The sequence below is a fragment of the Eublepharis macularius genome, chromosome 12 (genome assembly GCF_028583425.1).
Source record: "Eublepharis macularius isolate TG4126 chromosome 12, MPM_Emac_v1.0, whole genome shotgun sequence".
In the NCBI taxonomy this organism is placed as follows: domain Eukaryota; kingdom Metazoa; phylum Chordata; class Lepidosauria; order Squamata; family Eublepharidae; genus Eublepharis; species Eublepharis macularius.
Window position 1 is genome coordinate 3,168,650 of NC_072801.1, and position 17,945 is coordinate 3,186,594.

At 47.8% G+C, this 17,945-nt stretch overlaps 1 protein-coding gene across 1 annotated transcript in view; it reads left to right on the top strand.

Moving 5' to 3' along the window:
- Nucleotides 1-17,945, top strand: part of LOC129338473 (uncharacterized) — a 49,417-nt gene that overhangs the window by 13,872 nt on the left and 17,600 nt on the right. The window contains exons 8-25 of the mRNA XM_054992746.1: nucleotides 153-259; nucleotides 1,644-1,823; nucleotides 2,339-2,538; nucleotides 3,202-3,305; nucleotides 3,405-3,523; nucleotides 4,533-4,700; nucleotides 5,035-5,237; nucleotides 5,908-6,011; nucleotides 7,925-8,040; nucleotides 8,902-9,060; nucleotides 9,347-9,546; nucleotides 10,239-10,339; nucleotides 11,854-11,972; nucleotides 12,403-12,570; nucleotides 12,866-13,077; nucleotides 13,610-13,713; nucleotides 16,873-16,991; nucleotides 17,327-17,494. Coding sequence (XP_054848721.1) covers nucleotides 153-259; nucleotides 1,644-1,823; nucleotides 2,339-2,538; nucleotides 3,202-3,305; nucleotides 3,405-3,523; nucleotides 4,533-4,700; nucleotides 5,035-5,237; nucleotides 5,908-6,011; nucleotides 7,925-8,040; nucleotides 8,902-9,060; nucleotides 9,347-9,546; nucleotides 10,239-10,339; nucleotides 11,854-11,972; nucleotides 12,403-12,570; nucleotides 12,866-13,077; nucleotides 13,610-13,713; nucleotides 16,873-16,991; nucleotides 17,327-17,494 — 2,651 coding nt within the window. The remainder of the gene's footprint in view (nucleotides 1-152; nucleotides 260-1,643; nucleotides 1,824-2,338; nucleotides 2,539-3,201; nucleotides 3,306-3,404; nucleotides 3,524-4,532; nucleotides 4,701-5,034; nucleotides 5,238-5,907; nucleotides 6,012-7,924; nucleotides 8,041-8,901; nucleotides 9,061-9,346; nucleotides 9,547-10,238; nucleotides 10,340-11,853; nucleotides 11,973-12,402; nucleotides 12,571-12,865; nucleotides 13,078-13,609; nucleotides 13,714-16,872; nucleotides 16,992-17,326; nucleotides 17,495-17,945) is intronic.

Below are 17,945 nucleotides of genomic sequence, written 5' to 3' on the forward strand. Positions count from 1 at the left end.
AACTGCAATTGAACAACTATCGTTTTGTGGGGCAGATATCCCTCGAGGGAGGATGAAGGGAAAGACTGAGATCTCCAAAATGTGATGTGCTTATGATGCAATGTATATTTTGGTTTCGCTTTAATCCTTCATGAGCCCTTTCTACACTTCAGGAAACCAAATTGATTCCATTGCTGAGTGGATTCAGGCTGTCTGGGGCTCCTTTTTCCTTGATGCCACCTTAGAAGAAGTGAAATCCATGAATGAAAACTTCAGTCCTGTAGGTTTGATTTGTTGAAAATAAATAGAAAATACCTTGCCATGAGGTAGAGTGAGCATAACTACACTGTGGGGACAACACAGGATTTTGAGTATTGTTGGAGAGAAAATGTTTCACAGCATTTGCAAGATGCTGAGCAACTGGGCAGGAGTCCGGCCAGCTGACCCGTGAGGCCTAGTCCACTCCTGTCCTTGTAATGATGTGAGGCAAGACTCTCATCTCAGGAGGTGGGTTTTGAGAGCAGCACTTTGCGGCCCCCCCTGCCTCTGTCCTTTGCCACCCCCCCTCCTATTCCACTTCCACTCTGTGCATGCCTCTGCAGCGGGACAGCCCATGTTCCTGCCTTCCTTGCTTCTCCAGGCATCTTTAGATACAGTGTGGCAGATTGGGTGTACCCAGGGCTTTTTTTCAGCAGGAACCCAGTAGAACGGAGTTCCGGAACCTCTTGAAAATGGTCACATGGCCGGTGGCCCCGCCCCCTGATCTCCGGACAGAGGGGAGTTGAGATTGCCCTCCGTGCCGCTCAGCGGCACGGAGGGCAATCTCAACTCCCCTCTGTCTGGAGATCAGGGGGCGGGGCCACCAGCCATGTGACCATTTTCACCAAGGGCAATTTAAACTTTAAAAGACTCGCCCCTTGTTCCAGCTGACCCAAAGTGACATCATTGTGCAGTCTTGAGTTCCACTACCTCTTTTCCCAGAAAAAAAGCCCTGGGTGTACCCAGTGGGGGCTTCCTTTTTTAAAAAAAAATAAATGATTTTATTTAAAAGGAGAAATAGAGAGTGGGCAGTATTACAGTAACAAAAAAACAGTAAACCATGCACAATTTAATAAGGCTTCCTGAGCTCTTGCAAGGATATCTTTAGTGTATCAATATATCAACTCTTTGTCTTGTCTTGTCTTGTCTGCCTGCCCCCCCTCTCCTATCTGTCTGTCTGTCTGTCTGTCTGTCTGTCTGTCTGTCTGTCTGTCTGTCTGTCTGTCTGTCTGTCTGTCTGTCTATCTATCTATCTGATAGTTCTATGCTGTCTCTTCAGAGTCCTGCTCAAGGCACCTTTAAAAAACTGTTAAGATAAAAGCCCTAATTAAAAGCCCTGGTTAAAAAGATGTGCTTTGACCTGGCACCTTAAAGAAAGAAAAGTAGGTACCAAGCAAACCTCAAGGAGGGAGGGTGTTCCAGAGGTAAGGTGCCAACACAGAAAATGCCCTGTCTCTAGTCCTCACCCAAAGATGGGGGCTCACAGCCAAGCTACAAGTGATGAATTACACTTGCCAGGCAAGTGTAATTCATCACTTGTAGCTTGGCTCTCAGAGAGCAGGGCTTGAGTGGCAGATGTGGCACAATGTGAAGAGGAGTGACATATGAGCACCCTTGTTTTCTAGTCTTCTGCCTTGGGATTCCTGAGCATCAGTCAGTTGATGGAGTTCGTCAAGACTTCAGATGCGCCAACCAACGTGACCGAAATGAGGATCATTCTGTCAAGTCTGAAGACAGAACGCTCTGAAATTCCACTTCCTAAGATGCATGAATTCCTGACACGTTTCAATCAGGCTATTGAACAAGTAATTGATTCAGGGGCAATCTATAACCTCCACCTTCCCCCTTGTGGCATTAGTGATTTCTATAGGGACTTTGGTGTATTCTGCAAATGTTGGTCCCATTTCACTCACTTAGAGAACATTTCTTGCATCAGTTGCAAAGAAAGTAAATAGGAACTACACAGAAGCATGGGTTTTTTGAATGTTGGGCAATCCTATGCATAATTATTCAAAAGTAAGTCCCATGGAACTTTCTAACATATTGTTGCCCTATTCTGCCTGCAAAGACTTGGGGCAGCAGCCTCCATAGTTCCCCTCTACTTCATTTTATCCTCGCAATAACCTTGTGGGGCAGGTTGTGTATATATTGGCCCAAGGGTCACCCAGTGTACCTCATGGCCAAGTGGGCATTTTGACCCAGGCCTTCCCAATCCCAACCTTGTGCTTTCCCCGATACACACCTCCCCGGCTCTCAGAGAGATTTACTGTAAGATCGAACCCTAAGGCATGCTTTCCCTTCTAAATCTCCTTTTTTGCAGAACAAAGTGATCATAACAGAGGAAGTGAGGTTGGAGATACTGAGCACCGTTTTTACCAATCTGGCACGCCATTTTAGAACATTCACTGCGCTGGACTACGGGGCCTGGTTCTCAAAGCTAAAACTCTTCTTGCCTAGCATAAATAAAGATCTCCTCCAAATGATCCCACTAGACCTCAGCTTCCTCTCATATACCCCTATGTAAGTGTGTTTGTCCTCTGATTCCCAGGCTCAAGCTTCCATTGGATGATCGAAGCACTAAGCAAACTTTTGAGTTTCCCAGAAGTCTTCATCAAGCTAGATTCTCAGTGAAAATAGCAAAAGGAGTTGGGGAGGGGAGAGATTTCCAGCATGATTGAAACCCACCCCCCAAGTCTGCAGTTTGTGTCAGTCTTTAAATTATAAGCCAGAGAGTGTTGCAAAATTAAATGGATTAGGTGGTGCTGGGTGTGAAACAAGTTTCAGGATTCATCAAAGGCTACTGGGATAGAGAAGCAACTACAGGCCCCTGCTAAGACAGGGAGCAGGAGAAAAAAATATTTATTTTAAAACAACAAACAATGGGACCTCCCCCCACTCCAAATAGTAGTTCTTATGGTAATAATGTTGGAGCATCATTTTAGGTGACATACAAATGATGTACAAACATACAAATATGTTTCAAACCGTATTACACTGTTGCTGGGTTTGAATTATTTTGCAAACTGGTCCGCCCAGCGACTTTCAGTCTTTGCCTGCTAAATGTAAGTTATTTGCAACTGTTCTGTCTGTTGCCAGCTGTTTTTCAGCAGACCGAACCCCGCCCCCCCTGAACTTCATGTATTCTTTTTTGGCTCCTTTCTGATTTCCCCATTTTGTTTGCAGCATCAGAGGTCTGGACCACGTCTACCCAGACTTACCCCAAGAGGCTTCCAGTGAGATCTATCTGTTTATGAAGCAAATCCTGGAACTCCAAGTCAATATCTCAGGTGCCTGTTTTGGGCTGTGCAGCAGCAGCAGCAGCAGCTCAGTAGCCTGTAGTGGAATTTATTAGAGTTTCTGAAAAACGGCATTTTTTTCCTTTTTAGGAACTGCATTTCCTGGCACTTACAAGGACAGCCAAAGCTTCTTGCAGTCGGTCTTTTACCGATTTGTACGTTTCGCTAAGTATGCTGACTTCCTCACATTTTACAAAGACTTTAATGGGGTAGGTAAACAGAACCTGTCATATAATCATAGAAGTTAATCTTACCTTCTCTTTGGGTTACTTCAAAAATTAATCTATAATGAATTGAAAAATATAGAGGTCAGTGAGAATACTGATGATAACTGTAAACCTATGTAGATGCTAATATATTTATCATTAGTAAGAATTTCTTGGTATGTGCAGCTGTTTGACAGTCCAAATAGAGACGTTGCATTGGCTTCTGAAAAAATTTGTTGTCCTAATCTTTATAGATTGCTCTTCAGCCAAAATGGTGGGTGCTAGAGCTCTACTGGTGTAGCTATTCTTTCCCTAGAGTTTCTTGTCAAGCATGGTACTAATTTTATACGGAGATTATTTAGATATAAAAGTAATTTGAAGCATATGCCCCTTCCCATCCTCCCCACTCAAAACTGAATTACTTCAAGGATTGATATTTTATTTGGACAAGCAATGGGCTGTGAGCAAGCCAGCATTTTGCTTACAATGAAATGAAATGTAGTCCATGAAATCAGATGCTAGAATAAAAACCTGTTGGTCTTTATGGTGATGCAAGATGCCTGTCAATGTTTTGTAACTAGGAAAAGGCTTGCAGTGTGCTGTAGGTATGCTTCAGAGCAGGGTTTTTTTCTGGGTAAAGAGGTGGGGGAATGCAGTGGGTTGCCCTTGGAGAAAATAGTCACATGGCTGGTGGCCCCGCCCCCTGATCTCCAGACAGAGGGGAGTTGAGATGGCCCTCCGCGCCGCGGGAGCGGCACGTAGGGCTATCTCAACTCCCCTCTGTCTGGAGATCAGGGGGCGGGGCCACCAGCCATGTGACCATTTTCAAGAGGTTCTGGAACTCTGTTCCACCGTGTTCCTGCTGAAAAAAAGCCCTGCTTCAGAGGAAAAGCAGTCCCTTTGATTCCAAGACAGAGGCTTTGATAAGGTCCTGTGTTGCCAATTCAAAACCCACACGAATGAACCATCTCGGCTGTATCTCTTGTACCCTGCATTTTGCTTGCCTTGCCAGTATGATGTCCTTCCCTTGCTGACAACAAAGCAAATGGGAGAGATGATGATTCTGACCAATGCTATCAAGCACGAACTCTTGGCAGTCCAGATCTTGGTGGAGTTGGAGAAACGGCCCCCAGCCGAAGTGAAGGGCTTCACACTGGAGTTCAATGCTGTGGCACGTGAGGTACTGTTCCAGGAGTCTGGACTTATTTAACTTAATTGCCTCTTTTCTCATTTTTAGTATCTTAGACTGCACCTCATTCGGTCTTCTGGCAACATCCACTTCATCACAAGCTTACTCCCAGACTCTCTGAACTGAGAGCTCTGGAGGGGTTTAATTATAGGACATACAACATGTTTGTCTCATTTTTGGGGGAAATGCTACTTTGCAGTCACTCCTTCCCTGAGCAAATCCTCTTTAAAATCTAAGAGAGTGGACTTTTCCTAGACGGGAAGTTTGGCTGGGGCACCGTTCACTAGGGCAGGCATTTACAGCAACCTCTCTGCTTCCCTTCCAGAAGCGCCTGACCCTCCTCCCTGACCTCCGGATCTGCAGCTTAATCCTGGAGACACTTTTCAAGTTGCTGCAGTTCCACACTTTTTCTGCTGAGCAATATGCCTTCTGGTTTGGGGTTCAGCTCCAGCCCTTCTTGTCGGCTCTCTCCCCCAAGCACCTGCACCAGATTCCCCTTGACATTGACTGCCCGTCTCACCAAAATCTGTAAGTGGGGAACAGCACTTTGGTAAAGAATACCAGGAATAATAAAAGTAGCTGAACCTGAACTTGGAGCATGAGAAATCACAGAATCCCAGAGTTGGAAGGGGCCATACAGGCGTTCTAGTCCAACCCCCTGCCCAATGCAGGAGGAGCCTAAAGCATCTCTGACAAATATTCATCCGGCCTCTTCTTGAAAACTGCCAGTGAAGGGGAGCTCACCACCTCCCAAGGCAGCTGATTCCACTTTTGAACTACTCTGACCGTGGAAAAGTTTTTCCTAATATCCAGCCGGTACCTTTCTGCATGTAATTTAAGCCCGTTGCTTCGGGTCCTGTCCTCTGCTGCCAACTGGAACAGCTCCCTGCCCTCCTCCAAATGACAGCCTTTCAAATATTTAAAGAGAGCAATCATGCCCCCCCTCAACCTCCTCTTCTCCAAACTCAACATTCTCAAGGCCCTCAGCCTTTCCTCGTAGGGCTCAGTCTCCAGACCCCTGATCATCCTCGTCGCTCTCCTCAGATATGTCCAGCCCTGGGCCTTGGGCTAGTTGTCATTGCTACCACTTCAGACATTGTGCAGAGAAGATTGAGCATTCCTTTGTGTAAAACAACCCCCAGCGTTTTGGAGTTCATGTCACAGAACTGCTTTACTTTTCCTTTCCTGTCTGTCTCAGGGTGAAAGCCTTGGAGGAAGTCTACATGAAGTACACAATGGACCAGAAGAACGCCATCCATAAAAGGATATTGAACTATCTGGAATCTTACCAAAAGGATGAAGGTATGGGAAGAGGGCTGCTTTGGGATAGGCCGCTTTGGCTTGATTTAGTCTTCATTGTTTCTGTGGGTGTAGCAGGGTTGGCTCCTGGGGGTAGCAAGGTGGGGCACTCGCTGGGGCTGCATGACTGGCAAAGGAGGCACCTGCTGCCCGCATCAGCCACGCTTTGCATTAAGTACCTCAAATCAGTGGAAGTGGCTTGAGAGGATTCTTTTCTAGGTCTTTCTTGTTCCGAAATGGAGGGCCTTCCCCCTAAGCCTCCAAGCTCTTGAAACCAGCATTAGGCTGGGACGTTGTCTTTGAATTTGGATTTTCACCCATTCCATTTCCAAACTGTTAGTTTGAGGAAGCACTATAAGTGTGTTGGCTTGAGGTGTTCAAATTTTGTTTGGACGCATCTCAGCTTTCTGCTTGCAACTAGTAGGAGATCATCTTTCATTTCAGTTTAATAAAGATAGTTTCTTAACTTAATTCTAGGATTTGATCAAGCACAATTGGTATAGTTTCCTGCTCCTTCAATACCTTTCTGTCCTTTTCCCTCTTTGATGTTCCCAGTGTCCATGTGTGCCTTAATAAAATCACAGAAAAGGAGCAACCTCTTTATAATCATATGTCTGACCGCATCGCAGGTTCTTTGGGTATGCTGTTGTTTCACAGAGACAATTTTGAGCACTGGCAAAACACCACGCAGAAAGAGACTTGGTAGAGCTGTGTGTATGATTATGTCGGTGTCGCACTGTTTCCTCTACCCAAAACAAACTTCGTTGGGATTTTTGCAAATGTCCTACGTTCAGTCATGAAAGAGTTAAATTGTTGTTCTGTTTGTTTAGTCAGATAGCTAGTTAGCATAGGACCACTTAGGCCTCAATTATATGTTCCCGCCAGGGCTTTTTTTCTGGGGAAAGAGGTGGTGGAACTCAGTGGGTTGCCCTCGGAGAAAATGGTCACATGGGTGGTGGCTCCGCCCCCCCCCCGATCTCCAGACAGAGGGGAGTTGATTGCCCTCTGCACCGCTGAGTAGCGCGGAGGGCGATCTCAACTCCCCTCTGTCTGGAGATCAGGGGGCGGGGCCACCAGCCATGTGACCATTTTCAAGAGGTTCCGGAACTTCATTCCTCCGCATTCCTGCTGAAAAAAAGCCCTAGTTCCTGCCATAGAAAGAGGAGTCTTTAGTCGTGAAGGAATCTAGGGTTGTCTATTGGGTGAGCCAGTTTATTAGGGGGCAATTAACTAGAAACATATCCTAAGGTTTTATTGCTCTTTGTTCAGTTCAGACTCAGTTCTGAGTCTCTCTCAGTCTTTCTCTCTAGCCATCAAGATGTAGCTAGTTAGTTAGATATTCTTTATTTTCTTACCAAATGTACCCCTTTTCCTGTTATGTGGCAAAAGTATTTTTATAGAGCTAAAACCACCGAAGTCTGTCTACTTATTTCCAATGTGCTAATATCAAACTCTGCAAACTTTGTCCTTTTTAATCTCCACCACCAAAAGACTTGCATATCAGTGAGTAAAGGAAAGGAGATACAAATGAGCTAGAAAACTGTGGCACGCGGTGTGTGTGTGTGTGTAGGGGCTCTGTAGGAAACTTAATTTTTAAGAAATCATCAGGGGGATATTTAATGCATCAGTTCTGCTTTGGAAACAAGACCCAGCAATTGGGAACTCTCAGATCCAGGGAAGAAATGGGCAGAGCAGCATTTCAGAAACACGGTGGCTTTGAAATGTCCAAGCAATGGACTTTGCTGCTCCTGATCTGGAACGGGGTCAGCCCAAGGCTGTGTCCTGCTGCTTGGGATCCTTTGCGATGCCGCTGAGTCGCTCTGGCACAACTCTCCCAACGGCACGAAGCTTCCCACCCTGATTGTGGCTCGGAAGAACTTTGGTCACACGGAGCCCAACTCTTTGCTTTCTCTTAGGTGTCACGTGCTCTCCGAATGCCAACAGCAGCCAGTGGCTACTCAGGAACTATGGCCGTTTCAGAGCCTTGGCAAGCATCTCAGAGTTTTCGTCCCTGAATGTGAATTTTAATAGAGTAAGTGATGTAAACTCTTTATCGTCAGTAGTTTTCTGGAAAGCCTTCCAGGGTGCTCTCAGGGGCTGGGTTGTGCCTTGAGCCCCAAGTGTGAAGGGACTGTCATGAGGAACCAGAAGGGACCTTAGGGTCACAGGTAACCACACTGGCCCAGTGCAGAATCCTTCAATATACTACTACTTTATTAAAAGTAACCCAAATAACACAAAGCAATTGTTCCCCAACTTCTGACTTCTCCATCAGGCTTGATGTCACCAAATCAAAAAGGAGGGGGGAAGAGGAGAAAAAAGAAGTTCCAGATGTTGATCTACAGACCTCTTTCCCGCATCCTATGCAGAATACCAGGCAGATCTGAATAGATAAAGTAGGGCTGGGCGGAGCTGGGAGCAGATGACACCTTTGACTAGGGTTGCCAGCTCCAAGTTGGGAAATTCCTGGAGATCTGGGAAAAGACCTTGGCATGGCATAATTCCATAGACTCCACCCCCCAAAGTAGCCATTTTCTCCAGGTGAATTGATCTCTGTGGCCTGGAAACCAGTTGTAATTCCGGGAGATCTCCAGCCACTACCTGGAGGCTGGCAACCCTACCTTTGACACTTCCAGGAAGACACAGGGAGAATGGCAGCCTCCTGCTGGAAATATAAAAACCATGAGTTGTAACACCACACAAAATACACAGATCCCCTTAAGAGGCGGAAAGCTGCGGGGGGGGGGGGGCCTGCTGGTGAAAATACGACTCCGTGGGTCACGATTCCATGGAAACCAAACTAATTGCTTTTGTTTTTTGACCTGGAGGCTAATGTTTATCAAGTACAAACAATGTGCGCTGAGACATATAAGAGATATATTTGCATGCTCAGATTTCAGCAATAGGAGAACTATTCCCAAGACAACTGGCCGATGTTGTGGCAAGCTCAGGAGCGTTGGCTGATGGCAACCTCCTCAAAGAGATCATGAGCCATGTGGGCACTTTGGAAGACATTGCTGAATTCCTGGACAAGCTGAACATCATTGCTCCGGTAAGTTGATGGAGAAAAAGCTGTGGCTTGGCGTTAGAGCCCCTGCTATGCATGCAGAAAGTCTCAGATGTCTGGGCCTGTCTCGTTAAAGGATTTCTCAGAGTAGGTGTTGGGGAAGGGATTTTCTTTCCCTGAGATCCTGGAGAGCTCCTGCCTGTCAAAGCAGACAATACTGAACTCAATGGTTGTTGGATGAGGGGCCAAATGCAGCTGCAGCTGGGAAGGAGTCTTGGGGAGACAGAACGGCACTCACCCATCACTAATGAATGGCAATTTATGTTTAAAGGTGGAATTGCAAAGCAGCACACATGCAAGTTCTGTTTTAAGCCACGCCTTCCGAACGATAGCAGCACACTTTCCAGGATTCAAGGCCAGCGACTTCACTTACTGGTTCCAAGGGGCCTTCCAAAACGTGCTACACACTGTGAACGAAACGCTTGTGGCCCAGATCCCGCTCAGGTTATCATGTGGCTCTTACCAGCAAATGTGAGTGTGTATTGCATGACATGAAAATGAACCCTGTTTGTTGACAGCCTTTCACCTAGGGCCAGGATGCACCAGTTGAGCCAAGCCGATTGATTCTGGCTTTATGGGGCCAGTTGGGCCTTGGCAACTCCCTTGGGTCCTGTAGGGTCCTTTGTATCTGGCTGGACATGAACTTGCAATACCACCTTCCAGCCTGCAGCAGTGATGGCGCTATAGGACTGTCAGGAGCAAGCCAGCCATTTCTTCCACCGAGCAAAATTATGTGGTTTTAATTTTTTGGCAAGGGGTTATATCGTATTTGGCTTTGACTAATTTTTTGCTGCTGCTAACTGCCTTGCACACTTTGGTGGGAAAGCAGTGTATAATTATTTTAAATAACGCTGCCATCCCAGCACATGCAGTGTTTGACCCTGCTTCAAGTCTCCTTGGCAGTGTACAGTGGAATAGACAATATACTATTATTGATCAAGAGGCTAAGAAGGAATCTCATTAGCAGCCAAGCCTGCCTGCTTTGCTGCAGAAGGGAGAGCAAAATATAATGTTCTTCTGCTGCATGTGAGGAGTCCTGTGAAACCCAAAAGCTTGCCCCTGTTTTTCTAGCACTAGTACGGGCCAATGTAAGATTCTGTGCCTGAAGTGGAGAAGACTTCTTACAGGCACCAATCACATTAACCAACTGTTTTGTTTCCCAGACTGAAGGGCTTCAACAATGTCTATGCAAACATGCCAGCCAAGAGCAGTCTGAACATTTTCAAATTTTGCAAGGCATTTCTGGCGTCAAAGATCAAATCAGGTAACTTGAACCGGGAAAAGACAGAAGCCAGTTCTGTGAAAACCTCTTCTTTGAAAGTCAGCTGGCTCTTCTAGACGAGGCCGAGGAGGAGAGGAGAAGAATGGTTTCTTGGCATGCCTTGCTAGCTGCACAAAAGGACTCCTCAGCCTGGTCTTTACCTGCTGCTCCAGTTCAGCACAGGAAACAACAGGATGCTTGCTTGGTCCCCCCCACCCAGTTCCAGATCATTGGAGAAGTCCATGTGCTCATGTGCGGGAATCCTTTCCCATAATACTAGAACTCATGACGAGCAATCGATGTAGTTACTTGTTAGAACATTCAGGACAGACAAAAGGAAATCTTTCTTCACTCTGAGTGATTCCGCACACGTTGGATGATGCACTTCCAATCCTCTTTATAGATCATTTGGAACGGATTTTTTTGTGTGCGGAACAAAAAATCCACCTCAAACGATAAAGTGCATTGAAAGTGCATTATCCAACATGTGCGGAATCAGCCTGGGTGAGGAACTAACTTATGGAATCCACCGACTTATCATGGCCATTAGCTGAGTTGCCTTTAAAAGGAGATTAGACAAATTCATGCCGGCAGAGCTTTTTTTCTGGGAAAAGAGGTGGTGGAACTCAATGGGTTGCCCTCAGAGAAAATGGTCACATGGCTGGTGGGCCCACCCCCTGATCTCCAGCCAGAGGGGAGCTTAGATTGCCCTCTGCGCCACCATGTTCCTGCTGAAAAAAAGCCCTGCATGCCAGAGTGATTCATCGACGGCTGTCAGGCACACTGGCAAAATGGAACCTCCACGTTCACAGGCAGTAACCTGCTATTGGGGGACAGCAACCAAGGGAAGCTTCAGCCTCCATATCCTGCTTTTCCAAGGACAATGGGAAGCAGGACGCTGGACTAGTCTGATCCAGCCGGGCAACTCTTACCTGCTTGACATTCAAACTTGTGGATTAAGCACCAATTATGCCCCAACAATATTTTGTGGCCTTGGGTATGCCCTTGTGTTTCAACTTCTCTTCCCCATTGGTAATGTGGGAATAATTGTCTACTTGCCAGAGTTCCTAGGATGAGTCAGTTGCACACCAACCCTCTGGGGTGGGGCATACACATCGCAAAGCCTGGTGTGTGCTCACCCACTAGAAGAGAGGAAGGCCTCCGCTAGCCTACCGGGATCAAGAAACAGAAGCTGGCAACTGGCTTTTATAGCTGGTTTAACTGACAGATGTGGGGAGGACAACACAAAGAGAGACGCTGCTTCTAGCTACAAGCCGGTCAGGGCCACAGAAAGGGAGACAGTACTTCCATTCCTTGATTCGGCCATCTCCATTTTGTTTGAGATGCCTCCTTACAAATGAGCAAGTTTTGCAGGGACAAGCCCGGAGGCCTCATGGGGAGAAGGGAGGTGCTGTCTGCCCTCTTCAAACCACCATATTGTGCAAATTGCACAACGGCCTTCAGGCCAGCCGCTTGTGCAAAGCAGCCTGGGAACTGGCCTTCTCCCTTTCCTTCAGGCATAGCGTGTGGATACCCAACCCGGAGCATTCCTGACTGGCTGGAAATCAACCTTGGCAACTTCAGCAGATACGCAGAATACCAGGACCTGACCAGCTGGAACCTCCATTTTGACGGAGTGAGTCTTTATTTGAGGGCTCTACGGACCTTACAAATTGCAGTTCCCAGAAATCTGGAGAATTTCTTCATAGTGACGCGTAATGAGCAGTGCCCCCTCACCCCACCGCCCCCATCATTGCTACTGAAACTTACATTTGGGGGAAAGTCATAAAAAGGGGGCTTGCAATGGGTAAGATGTATGAAATTAGAAGGGTGGAGGATAGTGGGTGGCTATCAGGGAAACGCTTGCAAAGGGTCGGGTGCTCCTGAGATCCCAGTGAACTGCCTGGAAAAACACAAGCTTGGAAAGAATAAGCCAAACTAAGACAAAGCGGTTGCTCTGCTCTAATAGTCTCTAAGGGGAAGTGCTGTGCAGTGGTTTGTCCTTAGAGAATCCCTGAAAATGTCACCTTAGTTCATGTTGGACCCCTTCTCATCTCCTGCCACAGATGGCTGTACTGCAGAGTTTGTCTCCACCACAACTAGCATCTCTCACTCTTCAATCTGATGCCATCAGTGAGGAGGAGGAGATGTTCCAGATTCTTGCAAGACTAGAGAACAAACCGCTGGAAGTGATCTATCAGTATTTGGACCAATTCAATGTGGAGGCCCGGAAGGTACAGCCTTTTTAAGAAGTCATGTGAGGTGCTTTTCCCAGCCAAACTGACTTTTTAGTTCCTTCACAGAAGTTCCATTGTTTGTGTTCATTCTGTTGCTGACAGATTTTTCCCAGAGCAGTTGGAATGTTTCTGAACATTCCATGACATAATATCAATTAAACAAGGTAACAGAAACTGGAGAGTTCTTTTGTTAACATAATATCAATTAAGCCTGGCATTGTGGGGGTGGGGGAACAGCCAGTTTGGATATGCAACTAATTAAATGCTCTTTCCTCCAATTTTAAATATGCAGTTTGCAATAACATCCCTTAAAGAGGAAGTCATACGGGAAAAGATGCTCTCTCGGTTTATGGGGGTGATTGGAGCTGGTTTCTCAGCATTTAGACCTGGAAACTGGACTTACTTGCTGTCCACAAGATTAGCACTATTTCTGCCCAGTGTTGGCGAAAAAGAATCCAAACAGATTCTCTCTCATGTTTCTGACTGTGACAGTTTCAGAGCCGTGTGAGTATAACGCATTTCATTCACTTTATGGGGAACAAACCCAAATCTTCATGCACAGTAACAGCACACATAAATGAAAAGCCCTCTCCTTAATATCCACAACAACTCCGTGAGATCAGCAAGGCTGCAAAAGAACAACTGGCCAAAGTGCTCCAACAAATGAATGAAATAGGGAATGAAATATTTTTGAATGAAATAGGGTGACAACTTATTCATTATGCTATGCAGGCTGTCTTGGCAGAACTAGAGATTAGTGTGTGAACTTTAGACTCTTCACAACAGCAGAACGATCTTCACCATCCTCGCAACTGTGGGGTGGGAATGGGGGAATCAAGTTATCAGGATTGCATGGTTGATTTGCAGGTGATACAAACCAGGTAAATGCGCCTCCTGTGTGTCACCTGGAAGAATTTGACTTCTTTTCCTGGTCACTGAATGATTTTTTAAATTTAAGTCTTCTAGACCTGATATCATTCTCATCTGTCTGTAACAAACTGTCTGATTGGACCTTACTCACGTTTCTCTTCTTCAGCGTGTCCTCTCTAAGCCAAGTTTATTCTGCCATCCCAGCAACCAACCAAGAAAGCATCTACAGGTCTTTCTTTGCTTTCCTGGAAAGCCAGCAGAGCACAACAGGTACCATTTCTGGAATTTCAGATCTCAGGCTGTACAGGATGCGTGTCTTATGCTGCTGGGCTGGAAGCAGCCACCAGGGCCGTCGAGCGCGAGTCCCGGAGGCTTGGCCTCACAAAGGCCCCGTTCGCACTCAGTCTTTACAGCGTGTTCATTACCTGCTTCGCATTCAATGTTTGCCTGCCTTTTACACTTCCAAGCTAGTCATATGACGCAGCACCGGGCTATGTTAGGTTTTCCCCACGGTATCTGGCTGCAGAAATATGGCGATTTTTGTGTGTGTGCCTCAGCTGCCAGCTTGTGCTTGGTCCCGTGTTTGTAAGTGTAAAATGTAAGTTGATGGTTGTTGTGGGTTTTCCGGGCTGTATTGCCGTGGTCTTGGCATTGTAGTTCCTGACGTTTCGCCAGCAGCTGTGGCTGGCATCTTCAGAGGTGTAGCACCACAAGACAGAGATCTCTCAGTGTCACTGAGTGACACTGAGAGATCTCTGTCTTTTGGTGCTACACCTCTGAAGATGCCAGCCACAGCTGCTGGCGAAACGTCAGGAACTACAATGCCAAGACCACGGCAATACAGCCCGGAAAACCCACAACAACCATCGTTCTCCGGCCGTGAAAGCCTTCGACAATACATCGAAAATGTAAGTTGATTGGCCGGAGCAGATTTAACCACACCCACCCTCATCAGCTCCCCTAACGCATCTTTTGCCATTGTTGTTTTTAAAGGACGTGCAGTGCAGCATCCTCCAGTCTGGCCTGGCCTTGCCCGAGCAGGGAAAGACAGGTGCAGAGCATGAGGGAGGCGGGTCCCAGGGTATCGGTCTTGCATTCCCAAGGAACTGGGGCTTGGATAAGTAGGCAGACCTGGCAGGGATGGGAGAGGCTCTGTCTATGCACTGCACATGGTACCCAGTGAGTGGAGCTGGGGCAGGCAGCACCAAGCAGAAGCTCAGCTCTGCCCGGCCTCTCCTCCGCTTCCTTCCCAGGCGAGTAGTGTGCAGGGGAGGGGGGACAAGAGCATGCCACTGTGCCTGCAAACTTGCATGGTGAACCGATGTTCAGTGAAGCGCTGTTTGGTGCATCACCGAGCGGGCTGGAGGCACTTGATGTGCGGGGGGGGCGGCAAGTGGGCGCTGCTGTGCCTGCGCCTCCTTCACCTCCTTCCCGGGCATGCTGAGCTGGGGCGGGCTTCCCCCCCCCCTCCTCAGCTCTCCATCTGATTGTCCTCAATTTTTTAAAAATATTTCTGAAGAGCAGCAACAGTTGCAGCGTTATGAATTTTTGTGAAAAAAAATTAATCACATTAAAACGGAAGCGTGAGCATTTAGCAGTTATTGTGATGCCAAGTTGAGCAAGTGCACAGAACAAGCAAAACAGCGGCTTGCTTGGGACGGGAGCTTTCCCACCACAAGTGGAGTGGTTTCCCCTCCCCTCACCCTTCCCGCTCCTTAGCTGCGTGGAACTCTGCTTGCTTTTATTGTCTTCTCTGATTGCAGAAAACAGTAATAAAAAGCTGGCAGTCAAGAGGGAAAGCACGGGTCGATGTTAATTTCACCGTAGCTGCTCCTGTGCCGTCCTCCTTGCAAGTAAAAAGGCTCACGCTGTAATCCGTTCTCAACCCCACTCATTGCTACTTTCAAGCGTGATAAGTTTGGGTGGCTGCACAGAGAGGGAGGGATTTCTCAGTCTAACAAAGAGGCTATGTCACAACAGCACTTTGTTACCATGCAAGCACAAACTCAAAATTTTAAACAACCCATGACGTGTGCTGAGAAGCCCACAAAGCCCGAGGCAAATTCGGTGCCAAATACCTAGTATAAAATGCAGAAAAGAATGCAGAATCGAATCGAGAGTGGAGACTGTAAAATGGGGGGTGGCAAAGCTGCTGCCACGGCCATAGGCGCGAATGCTGAAATCCATCGGTTTTAAACCTGAGTGTAGGGCTACCAGACCCCCGGTGGGGGCGGGGAATCCCCCACCCCTACCCTCCCACTCCCGCCCCCACTTACCTGGCCAGCGGGGGGGCACGCACCTTCCATGCGCGCCCCCTGCGGTGCTGCGCGCCCCCACGCACAGCAGCCCCAGGGTCAGGCCTGTTTTGACCTGGATCGGGGCCCCTGTGGAGCGCGGGAGCGTTCCTGCACTCCGCAAGGGCCCACAACGGGCCCAATCCGCGCCCAAATGGGGGCTGCATGATGAGGTCACTCCCAGAAGTGACGTCATCATGCTTGCAGGAGCGCGCACGCGCGCTTTGCGCTTGCGCACACCCGCTCCCCCAAGGTAAGAGCCAGGCCCCAGTCTCCCGCTGGGAGGTTGAGGGGGCCTGGCAACCCTACCTGAGTGTGAAACAGGCCAACAAATCCAGCTGAGCGGACCTGCATTCCCGCAAGCACGAACCAGGGCCAGGAAGGTCGGCCAAAGCCCAACCCCCAGCCCCAAAGGCTTTTCTAGCTCTACCAAGTAATGGGAAACCAATTGACGGGGCCTGGGTGGGGTTGCCTGGGAAGGCCTCAAAGAACGTTGTGTGGTTTTGCCCAGATGGAAACACAGCAGAGTTAGGGACGCAGAGCACGGATGCCTAGGTTGCTGGTTCTTGCCCTGGTGGCTCTGCAGAAGACTTCCGTTTCTAAGTTCTGCAGTGGAGTTTCAAGCCTTTAAGGCTTGACAACCTTAAACAACCTTCTATTACAGCGAATCCAAGGAACTTCCATTAACTCCCAACTCCACCATTTAGATTTGGCCTCCGCAGTCTGTCCCCCCCACCCCTTCCTTCTAATTTTAAGCTGCAAAGATAAAACCTGAACAGAGACCGGAACAAGTGGACCATGCCTAATGGATTTCTAAAAATCAGGATGGGAATCTGATTGGAATATCTGGTCGTGTATGTGGAGCATGTGTGCACATCTGAACTTGCTTTCTGTAGCCCATCCCCCTCCTACAGTCTAGCAGAATTATGTAAAGTAAGCTGGTTAGCATAATTTATTTGGAGCACAGCATCGGGATGCCCCCCCCCCCGCCCCGCCTTTCGACAGGGCAGTCACCTCTGTTCTGTGGAGTCCAGCATGGCACACAATTCTCCATCAGCTAAGTTGCCATCCACCAGCCGGCAGACTCTTTCTCCTTGAAGGTCTGTTCAGCCTCTTCTGTTATCTGGCATTTCAGGGTCAGCCTGTGCCTCCAAAACCAGGGGAACAGAGAGTTGGTTGCAGGATAATTTGGGGGCGTTTGCAGCCAAGGCTCCTTATGATGATTTTGCAAAGCTGATTGCCGATTTTAACGGGGTGAGTATCAGAGTCTGCTTCGCCTGTACTCATGAAACGCAACTCCTTAACGTTCTTTCTCCCCCTACTGCCAACCCGCCCCACAGAATTTCTGGCTTTGGGCCTCTTAAGCCTATTTTTTAACATTTGATTCCTTCCGAGAGGCCAGTTTTGTTTGCTAGAATTCCATGCCTGTAAAAATAATCAGGAGGGAGAGGAGTCAATTTCTCAGGCTCTTCAGCATCTGGTTGCATGAAGTGAGCATTCTGCTCAGTTGGCCAACCGAGGAACTCCCTTCTGGCAAAGGGAATGGAATTGGAGATTTTGTTTTCAAGAATCATTCTTTTTCTCTGCAGTTTGAGGTAAGGGATAATCTCACCTCCGCCCAACTGGCTCACGCCTTCTTTGAGTCAGGAATTCTGGATTCTCCTGTTGCAGTCGGTGCCCTCCTCATACCATTGGAGAGCAGGCCTCTCGAGGAGATCGTTCCTTTTGTGGAGGAATTTACAGCAGTTGCCTCTCAGGTACAATCTTCTGTTGCTAGCCATGGTCCTGTGACATGCATGTAGTTCTATTAAACCCTCTGGGACCCCCCCCCCCCTTCAGATGCTGAGATCTGGGCTGATTCCAGACGACTAACCTGAAGACGCTGCATGCCGCCATGTTCCAGATCGCGACGGGGAAAATGAGATATTTCGTGTTTTCCCCATCACGATCCGGAACATGGCGGCATGCAGCGCCTTCAGGTTAGTCGTCTGGAATCGGCCCTGCTGTGTCCCTTTGGGGACATCTGGGCTCCCCAGCAGAAAACAGGATGCAGTGCTGTGGCATGTTCCAAAATAGGGCATCTGCAGGTTAGCGCCAATAAAGCAGACCAGAATGCCTTGCAAACTGCAAAGATACAACTTCCAGACTGTGCAGCTTTGTACAAATTGGGGGTGATGCACCCCAGCATTCCCAGTGATGCAAAGGGGA